Genomic DNA, 22,588 nt, shown 5'->3' with positions numbered 1-22,588 from the left:
CATTATCTTGACTGTTTTGGGTACTGTGTTCTCTCTTCCCTCTTCCTCCTCTCCCCATCTCATTTTCTTATGACTATGATATGTTTTATTTATGTTACATATAAATAAATAAAATACCAGGTGTGATTTTCTTATTCTAATTACATTTAATGCTGGAAGACTAGAACTGAAAATTGATGTGAAAGATGAAGGAGGCTGCTATTTCACAAAGTTCATGCAGTCTTCATAAAGGTTATTTTTCATCTCCTAGTTACTGGACTGGAATTGCAACACTGTGACCACAGTTTCTATTTCCTGCTTAGATAACAGTATACCAGGGGCCACAAAACTACATCAAGCGGCATTGCCGCGTTCCTAGAACTATGGGTAAATTCTTAAAAAAGACAATCTTCTTCAGATGCAAAAAAGGATTTTTGCACTTAAACTTGACTGCAGTGTTATCTAGGTATTAATTTGTTAAACTATCTCATCTGAGGAGGAGAAACGTGTAGCTTGTGCAGACATTAGCAGTCTTTTTAACTGCTTTGGTGTTACCATCTTTCCTCTTTAAATTTAAAGAGTAAATGCATTAAATTTTTTCTTTTTGCCTTCAGGGACATCATCCTACTCTCATCAAGGTTATGGCTGTGAATCAAAGCTGTATAGCCTTGACCATGGCCATGAGAAACCTCAAGACAAGAAAAAGAAAACCTCTGGCCTTGCCACCCTCAAGAAGAAATTCATTAAGCGTCGGAAATCTAGCCGATCTGCTGATCATGCCAAGCAGATGCGAGAACTTCTCTCAGGCTGGGATGTCAGAGATGTTAATGCATTGGTAGAAGAATATGAAGGGACGTCAGCCTTAAAGGAACTTTATCTACAAGCTAATTTGGCAAGACCGGAAGCCAGGACGCTACAAAAAGACATGGCTGATCTCTATCAGTACAAATATTGTACTGATGTAGACTTAATATTTCAAGAAACTTGTTTTCCTGTGCATCGTGCGATCTTGGCAGCAAGATGTCCGTTTTTTAAGACTTTGCTTTCTTCCTCACCGGAGTATGGGGCAGAAATAATAATGGATATTAACACAGCTGGCATAGATATGCCAATGTTTTCTGCATTGTTACACTACCTTTATACGGGAGAGTTTGGAATGGAGGATTCAAGATTTCAAAATGTTGACATCCTTGTGCAGCTTAGTGAAGAATTTGGAACGCCAAATTCCTTAGATGTTGACATGCGTGCGCTATTTGATTACATGTGCTACTATGATGTGGTTCTTAGCTTTTCATCCAACTCTGATTTAGTTGAAACCTTTGGTGGAAGTCAGAACTGCCTAGATGAAGAGCTCAGAGCTCACAAAGCTGTTATATCATCGCGGTCTCCATTTTTTCGTCACTTACTGCAAAGGAGAATACGAACTGGTGAAGAAATCACAGACAGAACTCTGCGGACTCCAACTAGAATTATATTGGATGAGTCTATCATACCAAAAAAATATGCTAAGGTCATTTTAAACTGTATGTATACAGATGTGGTGGACCTCTCTGTTTTGCACTCCAGCCCTTCAGTGGGTAGTTTAAGTGAAGTTCAGGCTCTTGTAGCAGGAAAACTAAACATGACTAGGGCTGAAGAAGCTATGGAGCTTTATCACATAGCACTGTTCCTGGAGTTTAACATGCTTGCACAAGGTACGTAGTACTTTGCTTTTTATAGAACAAATGACTTTGTTAGATTTCTTTTTTAGCTTGTTGTCAATTGTGATGTCTTTAATATTAAACTCGTTGAAGAGTTAATGTTAAAAGCCAGTATTAAAATAAGCTAGCGCTTTTTGACAATAATCCAAAAAGAGTTTAAAGAGAAAGGAGGGGAAGAAAGTGGTTGTTTCCGCAGCTTTGAGTAGGTCAGCTTTCTCCATATGTAGTCTCACTGGTATAGCAGCCAGTAAACTAGCAGTGGGTAACGAAGCTCTGTTTCTCCTATCTGGCCCTGTGCTTTCTCTTCACAGTTCCTTTCAGTAACTCTGTCCTCCTGGAGTAGGATATGCAGTGGGTAGTATAGCTTCATGTGTTCTGGCTTTTGGGGAAACAAGAGACATCTGCTAATATTTCAGCACTTTGCCCAAAGATAAACAAAATGACTTTTTGCAGGTGAAGTTATATTTGCTCATATTTCAAGTGCATCTTCTCTTTAAAATGTAAATGTAAATGTGCAATGGCTGTAGTATAGAAGTTGCATATGTCGGTGGGATCAGGGTATCTTTAAGGGTGAATGCACCTCTGATGTGTCACTTCACCGTAGGAGTTCTACATGGCTGTTATATTGTTGTAGGACTGGGAGAGAAAGGGGGGTGTTGCTGGCGAGGGTGGGGGGGCTAATTTATTTGAGCTCTTGAATTACTAGAATTAGCAATGTTTGTTCTCATGGAACAGTTTAAATGCTACTTTACAGGAGCTTACCCTGTAGCCTAGTCAGCAGATGCTATGAGTTGGGACTTTTGTTTTCATATAATTGAGAAAGCTGTACTCTGGGCTTGAACATAATGACTCAGGCGTCTTTTTTTAAATGCTAGCAATTTTGTTTGTCTGCAGTTCTTGCTTTTTTTTTTTTTTTTTTTTAAGAATCTGTAGTCCTTCCTGAAAGTAGGAAAATAGGATCCTTCACTGTGGTGATAGTACAGTACCCAGAATTGCTTCTTTTCTCTTAACCTGTTAGCTTAAGTCTTGCATTTTTCCTATTTTGCGGCACAAGTATGCATACTGAGTCTTGCTGTCAGAGGCTGGCAAGGCACTTTAAGAAAAAGGAAGTTATTTTTCATCTTTGAACTGGAGATAAAGTATCTATGATATCTAGGGATAGAAAAAATGCTGTGTGGATTTTAACTGTATTGAGTGTCATTATTGAAGTAAGCTGTTCATTTCTGATAGGTATAACTGGTCTTAATATTTCTGATGTTTATCTACTTTCATCTGTAAGCCCTTTTTTTGGTGTAAATGACATGAGGGGAATATGAGAGAAGGAAATGTTTAGAGTTGCTATAAAGTATTATCTATTAGCAAGGCTGTAAACCTGAATGACTATTTCTGTAGTTTATGTCAAAGGGAGTACACAGTCTGTAATATTACTGGTTAATTGAAGATAAATTTTACACAGTCTGTAATATTACTGGTTAATTGAAGATAAATTTTACACAGTCTGTAATATTACTGGTTAATTGAAGATAAATTTTTAAAAAAGACTTAATTGCACTACTGTTGCAGAACATAAAAGCGTCTATTTCTTGATGTGCAGAATTGGAGGCAGTCAGTGTTTTCAGACCAAAAGTTTAGAAGGTTTCATGCCTGGCCGTTTTTCTTGAAGGTAACTCAAATGTTGGTGCAGTCTTTCTGCACCTGTAGGCTGGCCAGGGTTACTGCAACCTCAGGTTGCACTGAACTAATTCTTGTGGTGGCAGGAGCTTTGCTCACTGTTTAACCTGTTGGTGGCAATGGAGTGCGCCGAGATAACAGCAATACAATTCCCTTTAAGCTAGTTTAACTTTATTAAGAAAATAACTTTTTACAGTAGGCCTGTACATCAGCAACTTGTGTCTGTCAAAAGAAATTTGACAAGGTTATGAAGTTTTTATTAATGTTAAACTATTCAACAGAATTCAGTAAAATAGAAAACGTAAGGAAGGGACAGATAGTAAAAAGCAGATAAAATTATTGCGGAAGAGGTCATGCTTACAATAGGTTCTTCTAATGGTTATATTGAACTGTGAAAAATAGAGATATGGGAAACTAACTATTGTGTCTTTCCTAGAGGATGATACTAGGAAGCTACTTCTCAGATGATGCTGAAAGTTGAAATAATTGTGCTGAAATATAACTTCTCAGAAGACAAGATGTATTTTCTGAGATATGTTGCCACAGGGACAGAGGAATGAGCTGTTTGTAGACTTATGTTGTTCTTGTGTGATAAATCCATGTATGACCACCAAAGTGATGATGAGCTGCATGATGGTGAGGTAAAGCGACAGGAAAAGAAATTGTGGATGTATGCACAGAAGAGAAATGCCACAGAAGCAGGAAAGGGTTGAAATGTATTATATTATGCAGTACTAGGAAATCCAGATATTTCTCCTCCCTCCCCCAATATAGTGATTGTTAACTTGAACTAATAATGCATTTAAAAAGAAAATACTATTACCTAGCAACAGGAGAAAGCAGTAAGCTGTTTGTAGAAAATGTGTATATGCCATAAAGATGGTATTTAGTAGCTTCATATTTAATTTACAAAGTTTGTTTTTAGCTTGTTGGTACTATGTGCTGACAATGAAGAATTATTCAAGCTAATCTTGCACACAGCATTAAAAGGAAGCTTACATGATTGGAGGCAAAAATATATGCCTGCACTTGGCTAACAAAGCATTTAGCAAAGCATGCAGCTGTCAATAATGGCCAGTTGCTTATTCCTGCACTTATTATAAGAGAGGACAAAGTGTTAAGGGAATACTGGACATGAGGTAGAAGACAGGGATCTTCGTTTCAGTAGTGTCCTGTCTCCAGTTTCATATCTAGCATATTTCTATGTTTGAACATCACATGAACATCAGAGTTTAAGATATTATGCAGAGAGATGTTAGACGAGACAGCATTGCCTCAGTGTCAAAGACTGCTGAGTGGGTGGTTTTCTTGAAGTTTCTCAGCTTGGTTCTCTAATAATGCTTCCCAGCCTGTCGTGCTATAGGTATCCTGTTTTGCCCAAGATCTCTGACCTGATTCTGTCAGCTGATTCCTGCAGTAGTTAAGACTTGACTTTCTTCTGTAGATTCTCTCTCTCCATCCCCCCCGTCCCCAGCACAAGTCTTTGATTTAATTAATTCGTATTAGCCAATTCCAAACTTGCTAAAGCTTGTCTCCCTGGTTTCCTGGAAAATATTTTGGGCTCATTATATAGAAGTCTGGTTACTCTTTCCAACTCATTTTGCTCACTCTACCCAATTTTGGCTGGGTAGTTGTAGCAGTGTCAAGTGATGTTTGTATTTTATTTCTTCTGATCAAATGGGGGTTTTATTTTCAGTCATGGTTTTTTTTTCCAGTTTGATTTGTCTTCAGGGTTCTTCCTAAGAATTATCCAGATGTCATTTTTCTTCAGTTTTGGCAGATGGTTCAGCTTTAACTCTTTCTGTGGAAGTATTCCTGCTCCTAAACCAGTGATACGTCTTTTTCTGACTCTGTCCTGTTTTAATAGATGGTTTCCCAGTGATGAAGTCAGTGGTGCTTTGGATGTGCTAAGACTCTCTACTGTCCAAGCAAAACTACTTTATTGGAAAACTTACTGACCTTCATTTGATTTGATAATTCATCTGATCATTTTGTTCCAAGATCCTTAAGTATTCCAAGAGAAGCTGAATTCAGCCTTTAGATATGAATGAACTAATTGGCAAGCAAACCTTATCTGATCATACTAAGACCTACTACACTGAATAGCACAGAGACTAAGGTGCTGCAGTACTTGTGAACTATCAAAATGAAGTTTCTCTAATGCTTTCTAGTGCTCTCTAGCACTTCCTAGGATGTTTGAGCACATCTCTCACTGAAAGAGATGTGCTTCTGCCTGCTTACTTCTGCATTCTGTCCCTGCTTTTAGGTTGTCTTGTCACCTTCCTGCTCTCCCTCAATTGTAGTAGTGTGATCATTTTAACATGTTGACTCACGAAGAGAGCAGGTGTAAAATCACTTACCCTTTCCTCTTCCATATTACAGTTCTTAAAACCAGATCAGATCTAATCCTGTTTATCATGCGCTCTCAAGATAACCCCTTTTCCTTTTTAGTGTTGCAGCATAGCAGTGGATGTAGGCAGTGCAGTTAGGCTGGTTGTTGCTGACTTTAAGTATCTTAATTCTGTTAGATGCTTATATCATGGTTCCTCTTCTACATCTTGGCCTTGGTGCTGACTCCCACATATAGTTCCACCACCTCAGCGGGACAACATGTTTTTATATTATAGGTTCTTGGATAGTGGGACCAAAGGCAGTAGTTTTGCCTTGAGAGTCTTTTCTACCTACTATTTCAAAAAAGTTTCTAAATTCAAACAGAGGGAAAAAAGTTAATTTTAGACTTACTGCTATGTATGTCTTTCCTTTTATTTTTAGGTGTTGACTTTGCTCTTGACAAGAGTAAGAAGAAAAACTTTAAAATAAAGTCATATTCAGTAGTGCAGTCTTTGATCTGGAGGCAGATATCATCCAACATCAGAAGTACCCTTGATCTCAGTAAGACTGAAATACTGATACACCAGGAAGCCCACAGTAGCAGTATTAAATACACACAAATGTATTGTGGGAAGATTAGAGCAAGTATGTCAGCTATGTATCAGAGCTGAATGAATGCTCAAAGGAACTTGTCTGGTACTCATAACTCTAAAATAAAATGATGTATTTAAATAAATATTAACATAAATCAGATCTTCTGATCTTTTATCACCTTACCATAACTCACTTGTACTCAAGCCTGAGTTACTACTTGGGTTTTATGTTAAGAAAATGAAAAGAAAGAAAGCAGGAAATGGTAAAATTTTTTCTTAGAGCATTGTTACATTCCAGAGTTAAGTACAAAGATAATAAATTGGACTGAGTTGTGCAACTGGGCATGTACTTAGGTTGTTACAAATCAAACTTTTGCAGAGAAACAACTTGGTCATTGCTTTCAGATTTTTTATTTCAGCAACCTGTGTTGTGGGCTTTAAACAAATATCTAACAGTGTTGGCTAGCAGAAGTACCTCTGAACTGATACCAGGTCGTCTTCCCTCAACCCTTCTTTGTTCCCATGTTAAGGTCTTCCCTCAGTTTCATTGTGGTTGAGTTGGCAGCTTTTTATGTCTACTTCACAGTTGTTTTCTGTTTAATCTGGATCAGCTGTATTGCTGAATATGCTTCTTAAGGAATGCTGAAGCCCACAGAATCGGTAAGGTTGGAAGGGGCCTCTGGAGATCATCTAGTCCAACCTCCCTGCTCAAGCAGGGTCACCTAGAGCATGTTAGACAGGGTAGCGGCCAGGCTGACCTTGAAGATCTCCAGAGAAGGAGACTCCACAACCCCTCTGGGCAACCTGGTCCAGTGCTCTGTCACTCTCACAGGAAAGAAGTTCCTCCTCATATTCAGGCGGAACTTCCTGTGGTTCAGTTTTTGCCCATTGCCTCTTGTCCTGTCACATGGGGCAACTGAAAAGTTTGTCCCCGTCCCCTTGACACCCTCCCTTCAGGTACTTGTACACACTGATAAGGTCCCCCTCAGTCTTCTCTTTTCCAGGCTAAACAGGCCCAGCTCTCGCAGCTTTTCCCCATAGGGCAGGTGCTCCAGCCCTCTGGTCATCCTCGTAGCCCTACGCTGGACTCTCTCTAGTAGCTCTGTCTCTCTCTCGTACTGGGGAGCCAGGACTAGATGCAGTACTCGAGATGAGGCCTCCCCAGGGCTGAGTAGAGGGGCAGGATCACCTTCTTCGACCTGCTGGCAACACTCTTCCTAACACACCCCGGGACACCATTGGCCTTCTAGCCATGAGGGCTCATTGCTGGCTCATGGTCCACTTGTCATCCACCAGCACTCCCAAGTCTTTCTTTGCAGAGGTGCTTTTCAGCAGATCAGCCCCCAGCCTGTATGGGTGCATGGAATTTTTTCTCCCTAGATGCACTTGCCCTTGTTGAACCTCAGGAGGTTCCTCTCTGCCCAGCTCTGCAGCCTGTCCAGGTCTCTCTGAATGGCAGCACAGCCCTCAGGTGTGTCAGCCACTCCTCCCAGCTTGGGATCATCAGCAAACTTGCCGAGGAGGCACTCTGTCCCCTCATCCAGGTCGTTGATGAAGAAGTTGAACAGGATGGGACCTAGTACTGAGCCCTTGGGGATGCCACTAGCCACTGGCCTCCAACTGGACTCCACGCCACTGATGACAGCCCCGTGAGCTCTGCCTTTCAGCCAGTTCTCAATTCACCTCATGGTCCGCTCCTCTAACTCATGCTTCCTGAGCTTACCTAGTAGGATGTTATGGGAGACAGTGTCAATAGCCTTGCTGAAGTCGAGGTACGCAACATCCACTGCTCTCTCCTCATCTACCCAGCCAGTCATTCCATCACAAAAGACTATCATCAGATTGGTTAAGCCTGATTTCCGCTTGGTGAATCCATGCTAACTACACCTGATCACCTTCTTTTCTTCCATATGTCTGGAGATGACATCCAGAATGAGCTGTTCCATCACCTTTCCAGGGATGGAGGAGAGGCCGACTGGCCTATAGTTGCCTGGGTCCTCCTCCTTGCCCTTTTTGAAGACTGGAGTGAGTGGACTCCAGTCCCAGTCAAGGACTGCTATCAACTGGTGATCACAAGAAGTGGGAGGTGTAAATGTTGATTGCAGGCTTCTTGGATTCATGTATTGTGCATGCGGCAGAAGCAGGAGAGTGAATTTGTGTTCATTGGTTGGAAGAGAAAGCGTTAAAGCTTTTACCACAAATGTTGAATGCTTTGAACACTTAACTGTTATCTTTCACATATGGCTAAATTTACTGTTTCAAAAATCTGTTAAAATTTTAGAAGGCTAAACTGTAGAACTGTGTCGTATTATTGTAAATGAAGTTATTTTCAAGTTACACAAGTTTATTTGTTTACATCTTGCTGAGCTCTCACAGTGGAAATATACAGTTAATATAACAAATTAGGATCTGACCTAACTTTCATATCGTATCTTAATTTTGCTTTAACAATCTGAAGAGCCAAAATATGAGCTCTGTATTTGAATTAAGCAAAGCACAATACTATGCACTTTAAATAGTTTTGTAATAGGTTCACTTTGAGTTCAGCCTCCTAAGGATGCACACACATGCATGTCCTAAATACTTCTGTGCTTAGGAAGATCAATAACGGGATTAAAAGTAGCACAAAAAAGGTACCAAACTGAAGAAGACTTCAAAAGTGAGTGACCGCTAATGCCCCTTGAGACTGTCTTGATCTCAAGTATTATTAGGTCATTTTCTCTCTTGCAAAACACTCCTACAGTTTTCAGCTTAATGTAACTAAAACTTGTGTGCTTCAGGGTTCTGCAGTGATGGAGAATCTACCTGGTTGCCTAAGTAACTGTTGACTTTATCTCACTTTAAAGTTTGGGGTTTTTTTCAAGTTTAAGGAGGAGATGGAAGAAAGCTATAGCATTCCTTTGATGCAGAGCATGTGGTGCTACAGAAAAGGTTAATCAACTGAGAGGAGTTAGGCTGCTAACTTGAGCTTGTTTTGTAGCTACTAGACTAACCAAAATATGATAAAGATGGATGCTGAACAAGATCCCATATGGACTGTACGACTATAGCAAAGTACAGGTTGTTGTGATCGCTGCTTATATGACAACCACTTTAAAAGCTGTGGTTTCCTGTTTGTACTGTCTTGGTTTTTCTGGCTTGCTCTTACTGTTTTTTTTTATAGCTAATATTTTCATACTTCTGTGAAGAACCTAAATTCATATTGCTATGCCTCTGAAGTTAGAGGAGATCACTTGAATCTGACACAGGTCATTTTGATTGCCAAAAGTGGTGCTATTGCCCTGCCTTCCACATTTACCTACTTATTTGTTCTCTGTGCTGGTTTGTTTAATTAGGGATCTACCCTAACTGGAAGCAGGCTTGACAGAAATGAATTAACCAGCTTGCTGCACCCACGTATGACTGTGGCCCAAAGGACAGGAGATGTGGACTTTCAGAAAAGGATGATCTTGTTTGAGAGCGCTCTACAAGTTGGTTAGTTTTTGTGATTGTTTAGTCACAGCCTGTGAGCGTGGGCCCTTTCCTAAAGAATTTTTAATGAGTACAGGACATACTTGGATGTTTGGGTCTCTGAGACATGGGAAGAAAGCTGATGAAATTCCTCCCCACCTCTTTCCTGCTAGAAGCTTGGTTGGAACAGCAAGGGTGCTCGTTGATGATAAAGAAGTCTCAAACTTCCAAGTACCTTGCAGTCCATAGCAGTTATGAGTCATACTGCTGAACTGTTCTTTAAGCATGAGCAAGTTTAAAAGTGTGGATCATGGCTGCCAATATGGTCTGTTCTAATGTGACGAACTTAAGAAAACATTCAGAAGCTTCTGGACCTCAGTTCATCATCTAGATGAATTCTTACTACTGTCTCCAGTAGTTTGCATGAGTTTAGTGGACCGGTCTCCTCCACAAAATGAGTTAGATCTGGCTAACAATATTGTAGTAAGAACTTTGCTTAATGCCATTTTTGCTAATTGTTGGGGACACCTAATTTGTTTTAATGGGTCTGCCGACTGTCTTGATAAAATTTCAGTCTGATAGTTAGTATATTAACCATGGGCTCAAACTGTTTGTTTGGAAGGGCTGTGGAATCACATTTGAGAGAGAACTGGGAAGGCAGAAAGGACTTGTTCATAAGCAGGACTTTAAACTATTAACATCCAGCAGAAGGAGTGCATGAGATTTTCATTTGTCCCAAGTGTGAAAGAGAATGTTGTCTTTCATTTCTTTACACTCTAAGCTGAACCTCTCAGAGATACTAATGCTCACAGAAGCTTGCAGTTTGAGACACTGCAAACAGATCGTTTGAAAGGCTGTCCCTGCCTGAATATTACAAAATAATACTCATAGGCGAAGAATGCTCCTTTCAGCTGTGAGGAATAATATTGTGGCTACTAGATGACTGCCTTTTTGCTGAATGGCTGAGTGTTAAAACAAGGAAAATTTCTATTGAAAAAAAAAAGAAACTGACTTCCTTATAGAGCTGGAATTGGGATGCCCCAATTTATTAGATGTTCAGAAAACACTTTCATTATTAAACCTGATGCTTATCTGGGAAGAAATACTTTTAATATACATTCTGTTCTGACACAGATTAAAATTATTTAGGAAGGCCACTGTTTCACTTGCTAGACATCCTAAGCAAGCTTTTCACTTGATACTGTGTTAATGGTGATTGTGGGATAGTAAGACTTGATAGGAGAAATAAGATTGAACTGGTACTCTGTTTTTTATAAATCCATAGTACTCAGCTCTTCAGAACTGCATTTCTTATGGCAATAGTTTTCTCTCTTTGCAGGGAGCAGTTATCCTTACTGTTTCAAAAATAAGCATCGGATGTACAAATGCTGTGAATGGCATTCACTTTGAGAGAAGTCTCTGCTCTTAGTTTGTTTCGTTGTGAGTGATTTCAGTGGATGTTTCGGATCTACATGCTGCCTTTGAAATTAGTCTTTAGGTGTAATTGTTAGACTTCAGGAGAATATAATCATCTGCTGAAGTCAGCTTGCATGCAGCTTTAATAATTAGAATGCACAAAAGCTTGTATTAGAATTTAGCAGGGGAAAGACAGTGCAACAGACAACCAAAATTTCAAAAAGTTGTGCATTTTTTATTTAGGGAAGCTAAGTCTGCTTAAGTATATTCTAACTAGGTGTTTTCCAGTGTCTGAGCTTTCACTGACCTTGCCAGATTTCCTGCTAACTTGAAACTTTCTTTTCTTGAGCCTCAAAAGGCAAGAAAGTCGGGAAGGGGAACTTGGAATTTTTGAAGACTCTACAATGAGGTTTTTCCCTTAGGCTTCTTGGAAATCACGTATCTAACTTGTTCCGAAGTGTATTTCAGTGAGCAGTTGTTGCCCCCTGCTTTCATCTGTAGCTGGGAGAGTCAGTCTCATGTTCCGGTCCCTCTAACCAGCCTTTGCTGTATGTTCACTGTTCACTTCAGTGTGGTCTTTGCCATGCAGCTTAGATGTTAATATCTACAGTAAGACGTTTTCCTTATTTCTACTGTAGCTCAGCTATTCTGAATGGATTTTTCTCCGAAACAGCAAACTTTAGCATTCTGTGCTAAATGAAAATAGGAAGTTCTGAAAACTACCACATGAGGAATAGTAAAGAACAAAGCAGATGTTCTTCATCCCATGTTAGAACACACAATGTTACTTTTGACACGTCTTTCAGAAATGTGCATGCTTTTGTTAGCTCTTATGTCAGTGGCTACACTGGTATACCTTCCTTCTCTGAGGTTAATCAGACATATGAAAAATATATAATCAAAGTGCATGTGGAGGAAAGATTCTGTTTTAATTGTGAATTTGGTAAAATACTGTTGGGGATGCAGGCATTGTTCTCAAATTCCCTTTGAAAAATTAATAAAATTTACCTTTTAAAACTAAATCTACATTCAGACATATTCCTGGAATCTGCTGCAAACATTCTCACTGAACATTGATTCTGAATACAATTTATTGTCTTTTATACCTATTAAGCGTAGAAAAATTAAAAGGTAGAGTATTGTTCTGGTAATCAACATCTGGACTTTGTTTTCAAAACTATATTTAAACATGAGGGGTGTTATAAATTTACTTGTCACATTAAGTTATTGCTTCCTCCTACTGCTTAAGCATTCACTTTTCAGTGGCTTCTCATGTAAATAGTAGTTCCTTTGAGGGCGTCTTTCTGCTTGTCTGAAGTATGGTGTTCTCTTAAAACTTATTACTGCTTATTCTGTAATGGCTTATCCTTCATGGTATTGGTTGCAATAGAAATGGAGTTGGTGCTTCCATTTCGCATGCTAACCTATGTAGAAAAGTAAGATTTTTCTTTTAATACTATTAGTTGATCTAAGTGCTTTTTGAATATGTGCAGGTGGTTCAGAATACCAGGTGTAGCACCACAGAGAGCCTATCTGTTTTTTGTTTGACAAACATTAAGATTACTATACTAAACACTCAGATTAATCTAAGAGCTCAATAATGAGGTACAGTTCTCTAAACAACTGCTACAGCTTAGTTTTCTGTTTCAGAAATGTTTAAAAAAATGATCAAGTATTGAACAATAAAACTGTAGTGCAAGCCTCTTGCTTTCGACAGTCCAGGGATTTCATGGCCTGTATCTTTATCTAAAGCTGTATCTCAGCTGAGCTCTTAGACTAAGAGGGGTTGTAATTTTGTGCCTGTAGCTGATAGTGGATTGTTTTTATGTGTAATTCTGAAACAGGAATTTTTCTTTAAACTGACATCCTTATTTTCCAAACAGCAGTGGTACGCAATGCATGTGTGAACCAGATGTAAAACTGAATTGAGTAAAAAGCTAACATCAAGTTATTAACACTGCGGTATGGCTGTCTTGGCACAGTAACCCCAACTGCCTGTCCAAGCACTCATATTTCCAGCCCTCCTGCAGTGCATTTTCTCTAATTTCCTCCAAATCTGCCCCATCTCCTCTGTCTCTTAATATATTGATGTCTCTAAATATTCCCTGTCTCTTTCAAAATCCTGTGCTCTATGCAGAGCAAGTCCTAATGCTGCAAAGGGTTCAGAGCAATCATATCAGATCCTACGTAAGTAGGAGCCTGCCTCTCATACTCTACTTTCTGGTTCCATATCTGCAGAAGTGCTTTTCTTTCCTGGCATCCCTCCGTGCCCTGCTTAGTATGGAGGCCAAGGTGTTGGTCTAGAGCTGCTGTTGCTTCCACCTTCTTTGCCAGTCAGAAAATTATGCTTTGCTGGCCTTATCCTGTACTGGGTAGCTGAGAATCAACAACACCTCACATCTTTTAGTCCTGTGTCATGAGAGTCAGTACCTGAAATGATATGGACAAAAAAAATAAATAAAAAAGTTACACTCTCTAAACTGTTGTAGTAGATACGCATTTGTGGGTCTACTGTAAGTTGTGATGTCTCAGACACAAATGTGCAATTTTGTTAAACTCTTGAATAATATTTGTTAATCAAAGGGATTGTATTACTGAGCTAGTTTTCCAGGCATTTTTCCTGGCATACCAGCAAAAATGACATTTCATGTGGCTTTAAAACATAAATGATTGTATAATCCAAGTTCTAAGCCACAGTTAAAGGTACATCAAACTTTTAGTCAGAGTTCAACTCTGCAAGCCTTTGTCTGTACGGTATTTCTCGTTTCAATCTCGCTATTGCTATGATGGGAGTCATATATTCCTGTACATTACTTACTTAGATGTGTGTTATTCCTTGAGGACCAAAGGGGTTCTGTAACAACACTGATTCTTGCTTTTATTCCATAGGCTGTGAAGATATTATTGCTGAGAGCATCTCATTAGACACCTTAATTGCCATTCTCAAGTGGAGCTCTCAACCCTATGGGTCCAAGTGGGTTCATCGTCAAGCATTACATTTCCTCTGTGAGGAGTTTACCCAGGTCATGACTTCAGATGTCTTCTATGAACTAAGCAAGGACCACCTGCTTACCGCTATTCAGTCAGACTATTTACAGGTAACTTTACAGTTCAGAATACAGCTAGCCCTGCTCAAAGCAGGGTATGTTATACCATTTTTAGAAGTGTTTCAGAGTAGATCATTTTAAACTTCAGCCAAGAGTATGTATGTGTGAATGCTGAGTTTTATATTGTATATATTAATTGTTACTTCAACTTTTTTTATTTATATACTTTTTTAAAAGAAAACTATTCTGTTCTTGGCTTGTAACGCTGCCCAAACTGGTTGTGCATGCTTTTGCTTGGAATCCTAATAACAGTTTAGAAATAGTTACAGACTGGTTTAGATGAAGTATTTCTAGACTTAACACTCTCCTGACACATTTTATTTTTTTTATTAAATCATTACATGTACAGTACTTATGCTGTGACAACATTTATCCTAGTAGGGGGCAGGGGAGGAGCAAACAAACTAGTAATCATTCAAAAGATTTTGTGTATTTGTTCTGGCAGACAGTTATCTCTTATGTCATGTATTGCAATATTTCATTTTTCTCATGACTTTTCTCCAGTGATTGTGTGGTTTTAGGGGGATGAAACTCTACTGACTAATAGAAAAGCTGTGGATTTTGCTGCCTCTCTTCTGTAAAGGAGATGTTTGTAATGATGACCAGCCATATAGTTTACCCATAATTTATCTCTGCCTTTTTTTAGTTAAATTCATTCTTCATCCTAAGTCTAGAGAGTATAGCGTATAATTGCACAAAACTAAATCTTTGCTCAGTTGATACCCCTACATAAAGAACCTCCTCCAAAGCTCAAAATGGAGCACCAACCTACATAAATCTGTCTTACTCTAAGTTTCTGCCTGTTTTTAAGACTGACGTCTCACCTGGATCTGTTTTCCACCAGACACTGGAAGCAGAATCAATTAAGACTTTGAATGAACAGGTTTTGATTGTCACGATCACTTCCTTGCTGAATCTGTCTTCTGTTCCTCTTATTTGTTTCCTTGATAGGGCAACTCAATTTAGAATTGGGACTAAAATTTGGTCTGTTTTATATTCCCATGAAGATGAAGAATGCCTCATCATTTGAAAACTGACAGGGATGGTACAGCAGTAAAAAGCCATGTTCAAATCTATTTTCCCTTTTTAAGCTTTTATCTTTAAGATTTTAAACTTATTCAGATTTGTTAGAAACTGTAGGGCATGCTGAAAACCTTGTTTTAAAATGCAATGTACAGAATTGCAGAGAACAACTAGGTGATGTATATAGCAAGAATTTATTCCAGAACTTCTGTTGGAAATTATGACTTTAGAAATTATCAATAAACAGTTAAGCTGAAAAGCTAAAAAGAGTGAGAGTTTAGGGGTGTAGGTTAGGAAGGACAACTTAAAAATCTTCAAGGGAGAACAGAAGCAGCAGACTATTTTATTTTTAAAAAGAGATATGTCTTTTAAAGTGGGCAAAATGCTCCAGATTCTTTGAAAGCTGCTTTGATTAGGAAAATTTTGCTTGGTAGCAAAAAAAAGGTTAGTTATTTCTACCACATTTTTCAAGAGTTTATGTATGAGCAGTACTAACTAAAATATTTAAAGCAAGTGTTACAGCAGATCAGAAAGTACAAATATTTATTTTGTTCCTGGTACAGTTGTGTTTCTTTTTAGCTGTGGAAGGTATGTGATTTTTTTTTCCCCCCAATGTGCCATTAAACTAAGCTTATACAGGTTTCTGATTTCTCTTTCTACCAGGCAAGTGAGCAAGATATTCTTAAATATCTTATTAAATGGGGAGAACACCAGTTGATGAAGAGAATAGCAGACCGAGGTAAGGATCCTTTAAAGAAACATGCAGTACTAAACCAAATAAACCTAAAAGTATGTCAGCCCTTTTTGTGGGTAATCTGTAATTTAAGGAAACTTAATCTACACTGCTCATAGTGCTTTTGTTTAGTTTTGACTGTACTAAGAGGATGATGCATCTTATTAAAAAAAAATCTCTAGAAAAATAAAACCACAGGCATTGAGAGAGCTGGGATTGCTTAGCTTCAAGAAGAAAAGGATTGAATGGAAGGGGACCTTTATCAATGTCTGTAAGTATCTAAGGGAGAGAGTAAAGAAAACTGAGACTTCAGTGGCCCCCAGTGATAGGTAGAAGATACTAATTTAAATAGAAGAATTGATGTTTAAACATAGCAATTTTTAACTATAAGGGTAGCCAAACACTGGAATGGGTTGCTCAGAGAAGTTGGAGTCTCTATCCTTGGAAATGTTCAAAACCTGCCTGGACACGGTCCTGGGCAGCCTGCCCTGCCCTACCCTGCTATGAGGTTGGGGTGGGAGTAGAGGGGAAGTGTTGCACTAAGGATATGCAAATGTCTTCTATGATTCTCTGCTTTTTAGTAGTCTTTTTGATTTCCTGTTGCCTCAGAGTAATTTTTCTTGAAACTACTTCAGTAAATAGGAAAACTCTAGTATCCTCTAGTTTGTGCTGATACAGGCTTTTCACACACATTTGTTTTTAGTTTAGCATCAACCTTTTGCTTCAGTTTCAGTACATTTCTTCCACAGAAGTCTGTGGTAGTGAGAAACAAGCTATTAAGTGGTATTAATGTTTTTTTTCTAAAGTAGAAATAAATTTACCTTTTAACTGAGGTACACATTATTGCTACAGTCATAATTTAAATGGTGATCTTGTGTGTGTTGGATGTGGGAAGCAGGATAATTTGTATTTCCCAAAGTACAAATGCAGGTAGCTTGTAGGTCATCCACACCTACAAAATGTCAGTCATGTAATACAATGAGAGGAATAATAATAATAATAAAAACAATAGAATCAGCCTGTGTAAGAGCAGAATCACACTGGTGGAGTTACTGTGCTTAGAGGGCTTACCATGTTATTGAAATCCACTATTATTGCTTGTGATATAGCTGTGTTGTCATGGCCATCTTAAGCAACAAAAGGTCTATTAAGATATACTGTTAAAGATTTGAATAAATATTTGCCTCCTACCTTCAAAATGAGATTTTATATGTATTTGTCTTAGGACATGTTGGAATATAATGGAGTCAATCAGACTGTAACAGACCCGGATTGGTAAAGAAGCTGTTCATTTGGCGTAATCATGCAGCTTCTGATCTGTGGTGTTCATTAAGTAAATAACTCTGTCTCCATTTGCTAGGTTGATCAGATAATGTGATATGAAAAAGGAGATATAAGAGTTCTGCCAAATTTTGTCAAGTTAGGGCCATATTTAGTCTAGTAACTTGACCTGAATATAAGAACTTTCTTCAATGACGTTCCTGGTTTTACACCTCTACATGTATAGTGTTGTCAGTCAAATACCTGAAAGCATTAGAAACTGTGTTGTAATACACTGTGGCTGAAACTTGAGCTGCATGTATTGAAAGGAGGATGCCTATGCTGGGTAGGTTTCACGAAAGTCCGAAATTAGTCAAGTTTGGGGGCACAGTACCTAAAATATAGGTAAGGATGGTTAACTACAGGAGGGAGAATCATGCAAAAATGTCATCTTGTCACCTTGCAATGTTTCAAAGATACCCACTGTTGGCTTATATACAGCAAAAATAATGAAAATAATTTGATTTGGCTTGACACAGCTGTTATTAGGTGGATTACACCCCTGAGACTAGGCTAATTTATACCAGTGGTTTCTTCTGGCTTTAATCTATAGGAAGTAACTACTGGGGAAAGGGAGAGGAGATGCAGGAGAGAGTCCTTGGGGGAACTGCCAGTAGCTACAGATAAATGTTTTCATAGTATAGCTATAGGTAGAGCCTTATAAACCTCTCAACAACGCATTATTTTTTTTTCTTTTTTTCCCTTCCTGCCTGGTTCATGTTTTGAAACTAACCGCTGAACAAGCGTCCTGTTTCGTACAATCTGAACCTGACTGTGCTGATGCTTTGTAGCATATTCTGATGCATGAACTGGTTTTGTGGAACAATGTTCATAAGCATTTTTTAATGATTTTTTTCCTAAAACTTCTTGTAAGTCGTGTAACTTATGCTTTCTCTTTTAAACTTTTATTTTATGTGTACTTTTTACTTCCTTCTCACAGAGCCTAATTTACTGAGTGGTACTGCTCACAGTGTGAACAAAAGAGGAGTAAAGAGACGAGATCTTGACATTGAGGAGCTCAGAGAGATCCTGTCTCCACTTCTACCTTTTGTCCGTATAGAGCACATCTTACCCATGAGCAGCGAAGTACTGAGCGATGCAGTAAGTCAGTCTTCTCATACAAATATCTCCAGGATCTTTATGTTTGAAATACTACAAAAATTCAGTGTGGTTTTTTGAGAATTAGTTTCTGAGATGTCATCACTCAGTAATGTATATGACTTTTTTTCTCGTTAAGTTTTTTGTACTCTGAATCTTTCAGAAGACCTAGAAATTGTGTAAAGTCCATGTAAGAAATAAAATTCTTGCAAATTTTTCCCTGTGCGCAGTGTTTTGTTTATTAAATAAACATTAAACTTTTTTTTCTGATTCTTAAAGATGAAGAGAGGCCTGATTAGCACACCTCCTTCAGACATGCTACCGACCTCAGAAGGTGGAAAGTCTAATGCCTGGCTGCGGCAAAAAAATGCTGGAATATATGTGAGGCCAAGACTGTTCTCGCCGTATGTGGAGGAGGCTAAGGTAATAACTGTTAATAACATTTGGCCACTACTAAACTGGAATCATCAGGGGGTTCTGTAAACAGGGAAAATTTTTGGTGTGTTTTGTCTCTCTTTGCATGTACTGGCCTAAAATACTAACATTTTCAATTTAACAAGACTTACAAGATTGATCATCAGGCTCAAGTCTCTAGAACTGGTCAGAAAAATTTCAACAAAATTTTTTTTTGTCGAAATTGAAATGTTTGCGAGACAGATCTTGATGAAATTCCACCGGAAACAAAGCAGCGTTCTGAGGGAAACCTCCCTGGTTTCCAGCCAGTTTGCCGGCCCAGCTCCTCGGCAGCCCACCTGGCAGGCGGATGGCAAGGTGAGAGCCTGAGAGTCCCAGTTCTAGCTAGTCAGCAACATTGGTGCCAGGTCTTTCAGGCTCCCCAGCTCCCGCTAGAGCTGGGTGGAGAAGTACCATTCCACTGGGCAGAGGATTTTGATTTAGACAAAAAGCAAGCAGTATCAGAATATAATCAATATTCTTTAGATCCTCTGCAAAATGGAATAAATATCTTGTGTCCAATTTTAGAGAAGCTCTTTCTGTCCCACTGCAGCAGTAATTTTCCTATTGAAGGATTTGCGTGAGGGCTGTAAAACCGAGTACCCCATAGAACCTTTGATGTTGATAATGTTCAGTGACAGGGTGGAGATGGCTCCTGTGCAGGGCAGAAACATCCCATGTTCTGTTTGACAGAATGGGCACCTCAGACTGCTAGCTAAGGTCACTAATTAAGGCAGCCCTGATTTAGGGCAAGAGCTGATCAGTCCCAGCAGTAGAGCTGACTGCAGAACAGGAGGGTTAGGTGAAAGTTCATTCATCCATCTCGTCTACAAACTCTAAACACTGCTGTGGTGAATACAGAGGTTTTTGCCCCTGTGCTGAAGAAGAAAATTTTCTAAGTGTGTGTGTTGTCTTTGACTGTCCTCTTTGAGGGGAGTGGAAAACACACTTTCGAATTTTGGGCCCAAAGATTAGAGGATGGGGTGGCACTGAAGAAACAAAGGAAAACTAGCAGGTTACAATTCTATCTTTGTAGCTTGGATTGTTAAACTAACAAAAATGTGTTAAAGAGTGTGTAATGAAAGCTTTGACTCTTTTAGTACTCACTATACAGGAAGTGCTTTAGCAGTAAGCTTAGGGTGAAAAGTACATTCTAAATATTTTTCTGTCAGGAATCCTAGGGGGGTTTTTTAGTTATTTTGCTGTTACTATTTTTAAAAGTATAATTAACTGTTCAGCTTTGGTAAATATGTGAATCATCCCTCTTTGGTGAATACTACTATCCTTAGTTTGACTGTGAAGTGCCGAAATTGCTTATTAGTGATTTCAGTTCCTTTTTTTTTTTTTCTTTGTTGGCCTTCCATTTCCTGAAACAATTCAGTTCAGCATTAAATGAGACCTTTAACCAAGGTTACTCATAAACCTCTTTCCACCAGTTAAGACATCTGAGAGCAGCATATCTCACTTGCAAGCTAGTGTGTTTAATTCAGTTTGCCAGAGTTTGAAACGTAGGTAACAGCCTGAGACAGAATCCAGAGGCTCTGACTTTGGATGGTTGCTTTCAATCTAACGGTTACAAAATAAATAAGCAGTCTTCCCTAACTTTTTTCATCTGACTGCTCTTTGCTCTGAAATTCAGCTTTGATAATGACTGGAAAGTGGAATAGAAAATGTTGTGGAAAAGCCAAACACCATTTGGGAGCTGGAGGACTTACGGTTTAGGTATTGTTAGACTTGTGGCCTTGGGACTGCCGTTGCAGCAGCTCCTGGCGAGTGTGCCTCTGCAGTGCCTTCACGAGGGCTCTAACGGCTGTCGTTGCAGTCAGTGTTGGATGAGATGATGGTGGAGCAAACAGATCTCGTTCGTTTGAGGATGGTCCGAATGTCCAATGTGCCAGACACCCTTTACATGGTAAACAACGCGGTGCCGCAGTGCTGTCATATGATTACCCACCAGCAAGTTAGCACTAACCAGTCCAGTCCTCCGTCAGTTATAGCCAATGAAATCCCAGGTAAGGCTGCTAGAGCATCTGTAACGCTGTTTGCTGCCATGTGAGCCACTGGGGGGTCTGGGGCGGAAGGGGATTGAGTTGGAATTATTGAATGCTGGTACCTTCAGAGAGGAGTATTTCACATTTCAGGCTGCTTGAACTCACCCACTAGACGTATCTTTTGGTTTGGTCTACTGTATTCAGATGAGATTAACTATATTCAGATGGCATAGTAAGAAGGTAAAGAGTAAGCTGGGGCTGGGGGGGAAGTATTGAATTTTAACCTGTTTTAGTTAAGCAGTTTGAAAGACCTAGAACTGATCAAATTTATGCTAGATATTTGCTGGATCTTGGATCTCTGTTCTCAATGATCTACAGTTATCTACCACAAGTCCTCTATGACAAGTAAGATTCAGAAGACTGTAAAAAGGGAAAATACTGATTTATTTTAAAACAAATCAAAATCTGAGGGAGGGAATAGCTTATAGGGCAGTCAGCTTAACTCAGTTTTCCAAAAAAAATATCAAAGTAGGCAGTCAGAACACATCTGTCATCATTTTGACAAATCCATGTTAGCTTTAATGTCAAACCATCTTAATTCCTTGTACAGCAGTGTAATTATTTGCAGGGGCCTTAAGTAGATATGGCCTCTCTTGACTTTGCGACAGTTAGTATGTGGCATTCTCCGTAAGCAAGCTAGGGAAACATGGTTGTGAAATTATTATAGTGCATTTTGCTGCACTTTCGCGTTCAATCTTTCTGTACCAAATTGAAAGGATGTATCAGGTAGGATAGCTGGAGTATCTACTTTTTTATTATTATTTTTGTTAATGCCTTGTGTGATGGCATACTGAATACACTGGCAAAATTTGCAGCTGATAAGTTGGGAAGGTTGGTAGATGTTTTGATGGACAGGATTAGATGTCTACGTGACCAACAGAAATTGAAGTTCAATAAAGCGGGAAAAACTGAGCCTGCTATCCTATTTCCAAGGTCACCAGAAGTGAAAGCATAAAGTATTGTAGAACAAGCACATAAAATAGTTTTTGTGATTGAAGAGACTTGATGAAACCTAAGAGGAGTTTCTGAAGACTTTTCTGTAATTTGATAAAAGTATTAATTATTTGTTTAGAAACTTACAGCTTTGTCTCAACAGTGCGTTACAGCATTCAGATATTTTCTCCTTTATAGAAAAACATAAATACACTTCCCAGCAATGGAATTCTGAGTATTTCATCAAAAGATATGTCTTTGCATTTGATTTATAACGTTTTGCTAGACTCTAATCTCCAAAGATATTGGCAAAGGAAACAAGTTCCCAAAGATTTCCAATGTTTTGCAGAGGTTCTCATGTTCTGTGAATCTGACTCTGGAAATAAGTGAGGCATCTTGACCCATACGAAACTCCACTGCAGCCTGGTTCTGTTTACTGCATAGGAATTATTGCCAGCCCTTTGATTTGAGCATGGTATGAGATGTGAGCCCAGGCAATAGTTAGAGCATAGATATTTTGTGCTGGTAATTGCCTGCTTTGCTCGGTTCTCTAATTAGGCCAAAGAGCTGACTCTCTTGCCAGTTCCCTGAGCTAAGAAGGGTAGATGGGACCAAGTCAGTCTGTGGAGATTCAGGCATATACCAAACCCTTAACTCATGCAGGAATCCATCTGTGAAACAAAGACGACAGGCAGGAACTGTTGGAGGGGAAGCTAGTTAACGTCTCCGC

At 39.0% G+C, this 22,588-nt stretch overlaps 1 protein-coding gene across 2 annotated transcripts in view; it reads left to right on the top strand.

Moving 5' to 3' along the window:
- Window positions 1-22,588, top strand: part of BTBD7 (BTB domain containing 7) — a 51,699-nt gene that overhangs the window by 22,784 nt on the left and 6,327 nt on the right. The window contains exons 3-9 of one of the 2 annotated variants that reach the window (XM_062576718.1): window positions 594-1,673; window positions 14,030-14,238; window positions 15,934-16,009; window positions 18,264-18,424; window positions 18,701-18,844; window positions 19,079-19,192; window positions 20,697-20,886. In XM_062576718.1, coding sequence (XP_062432702.1) covers window positions 594-1,673; window positions 14,030-14,238; window positions 15,934-16,009; window positions 18,264-18,424; window positions 18,701-18,844; window positions 19,079-19,192; window positions 20,697-20,886 — 1,974 coding nt within the window. The remainder of the gene's footprint in view (window positions 1-593; window positions 1,674-14,029; window positions 14,239-15,933; window positions 16,010-18,263; window positions 18,425-18,700; window positions 18,845-19,078; window positions 19,193-20,696; window positions 20,887-22,588) is intronic. The other variant, XM_062576719.1, reaches the window with a different exon arrangement.

Source organism: Rhea pennata, chromosome 5 (genome assembly GCF_028389875.1).
Source record: "Rhea pennata isolate bPtePen1 chromosome 5, bPtePen1.pri, whole genome shotgun sequence".
NCBI classification, from domain to species: domain Eukaryota; kingdom Metazoa; phylum Chordata; class Aves; order Rheiformes; family Rheidae; genus Rhea; species Rhea pennata.
This window is presented reverse-complemented; position numbering and strand designations above follow the sequence as displayed.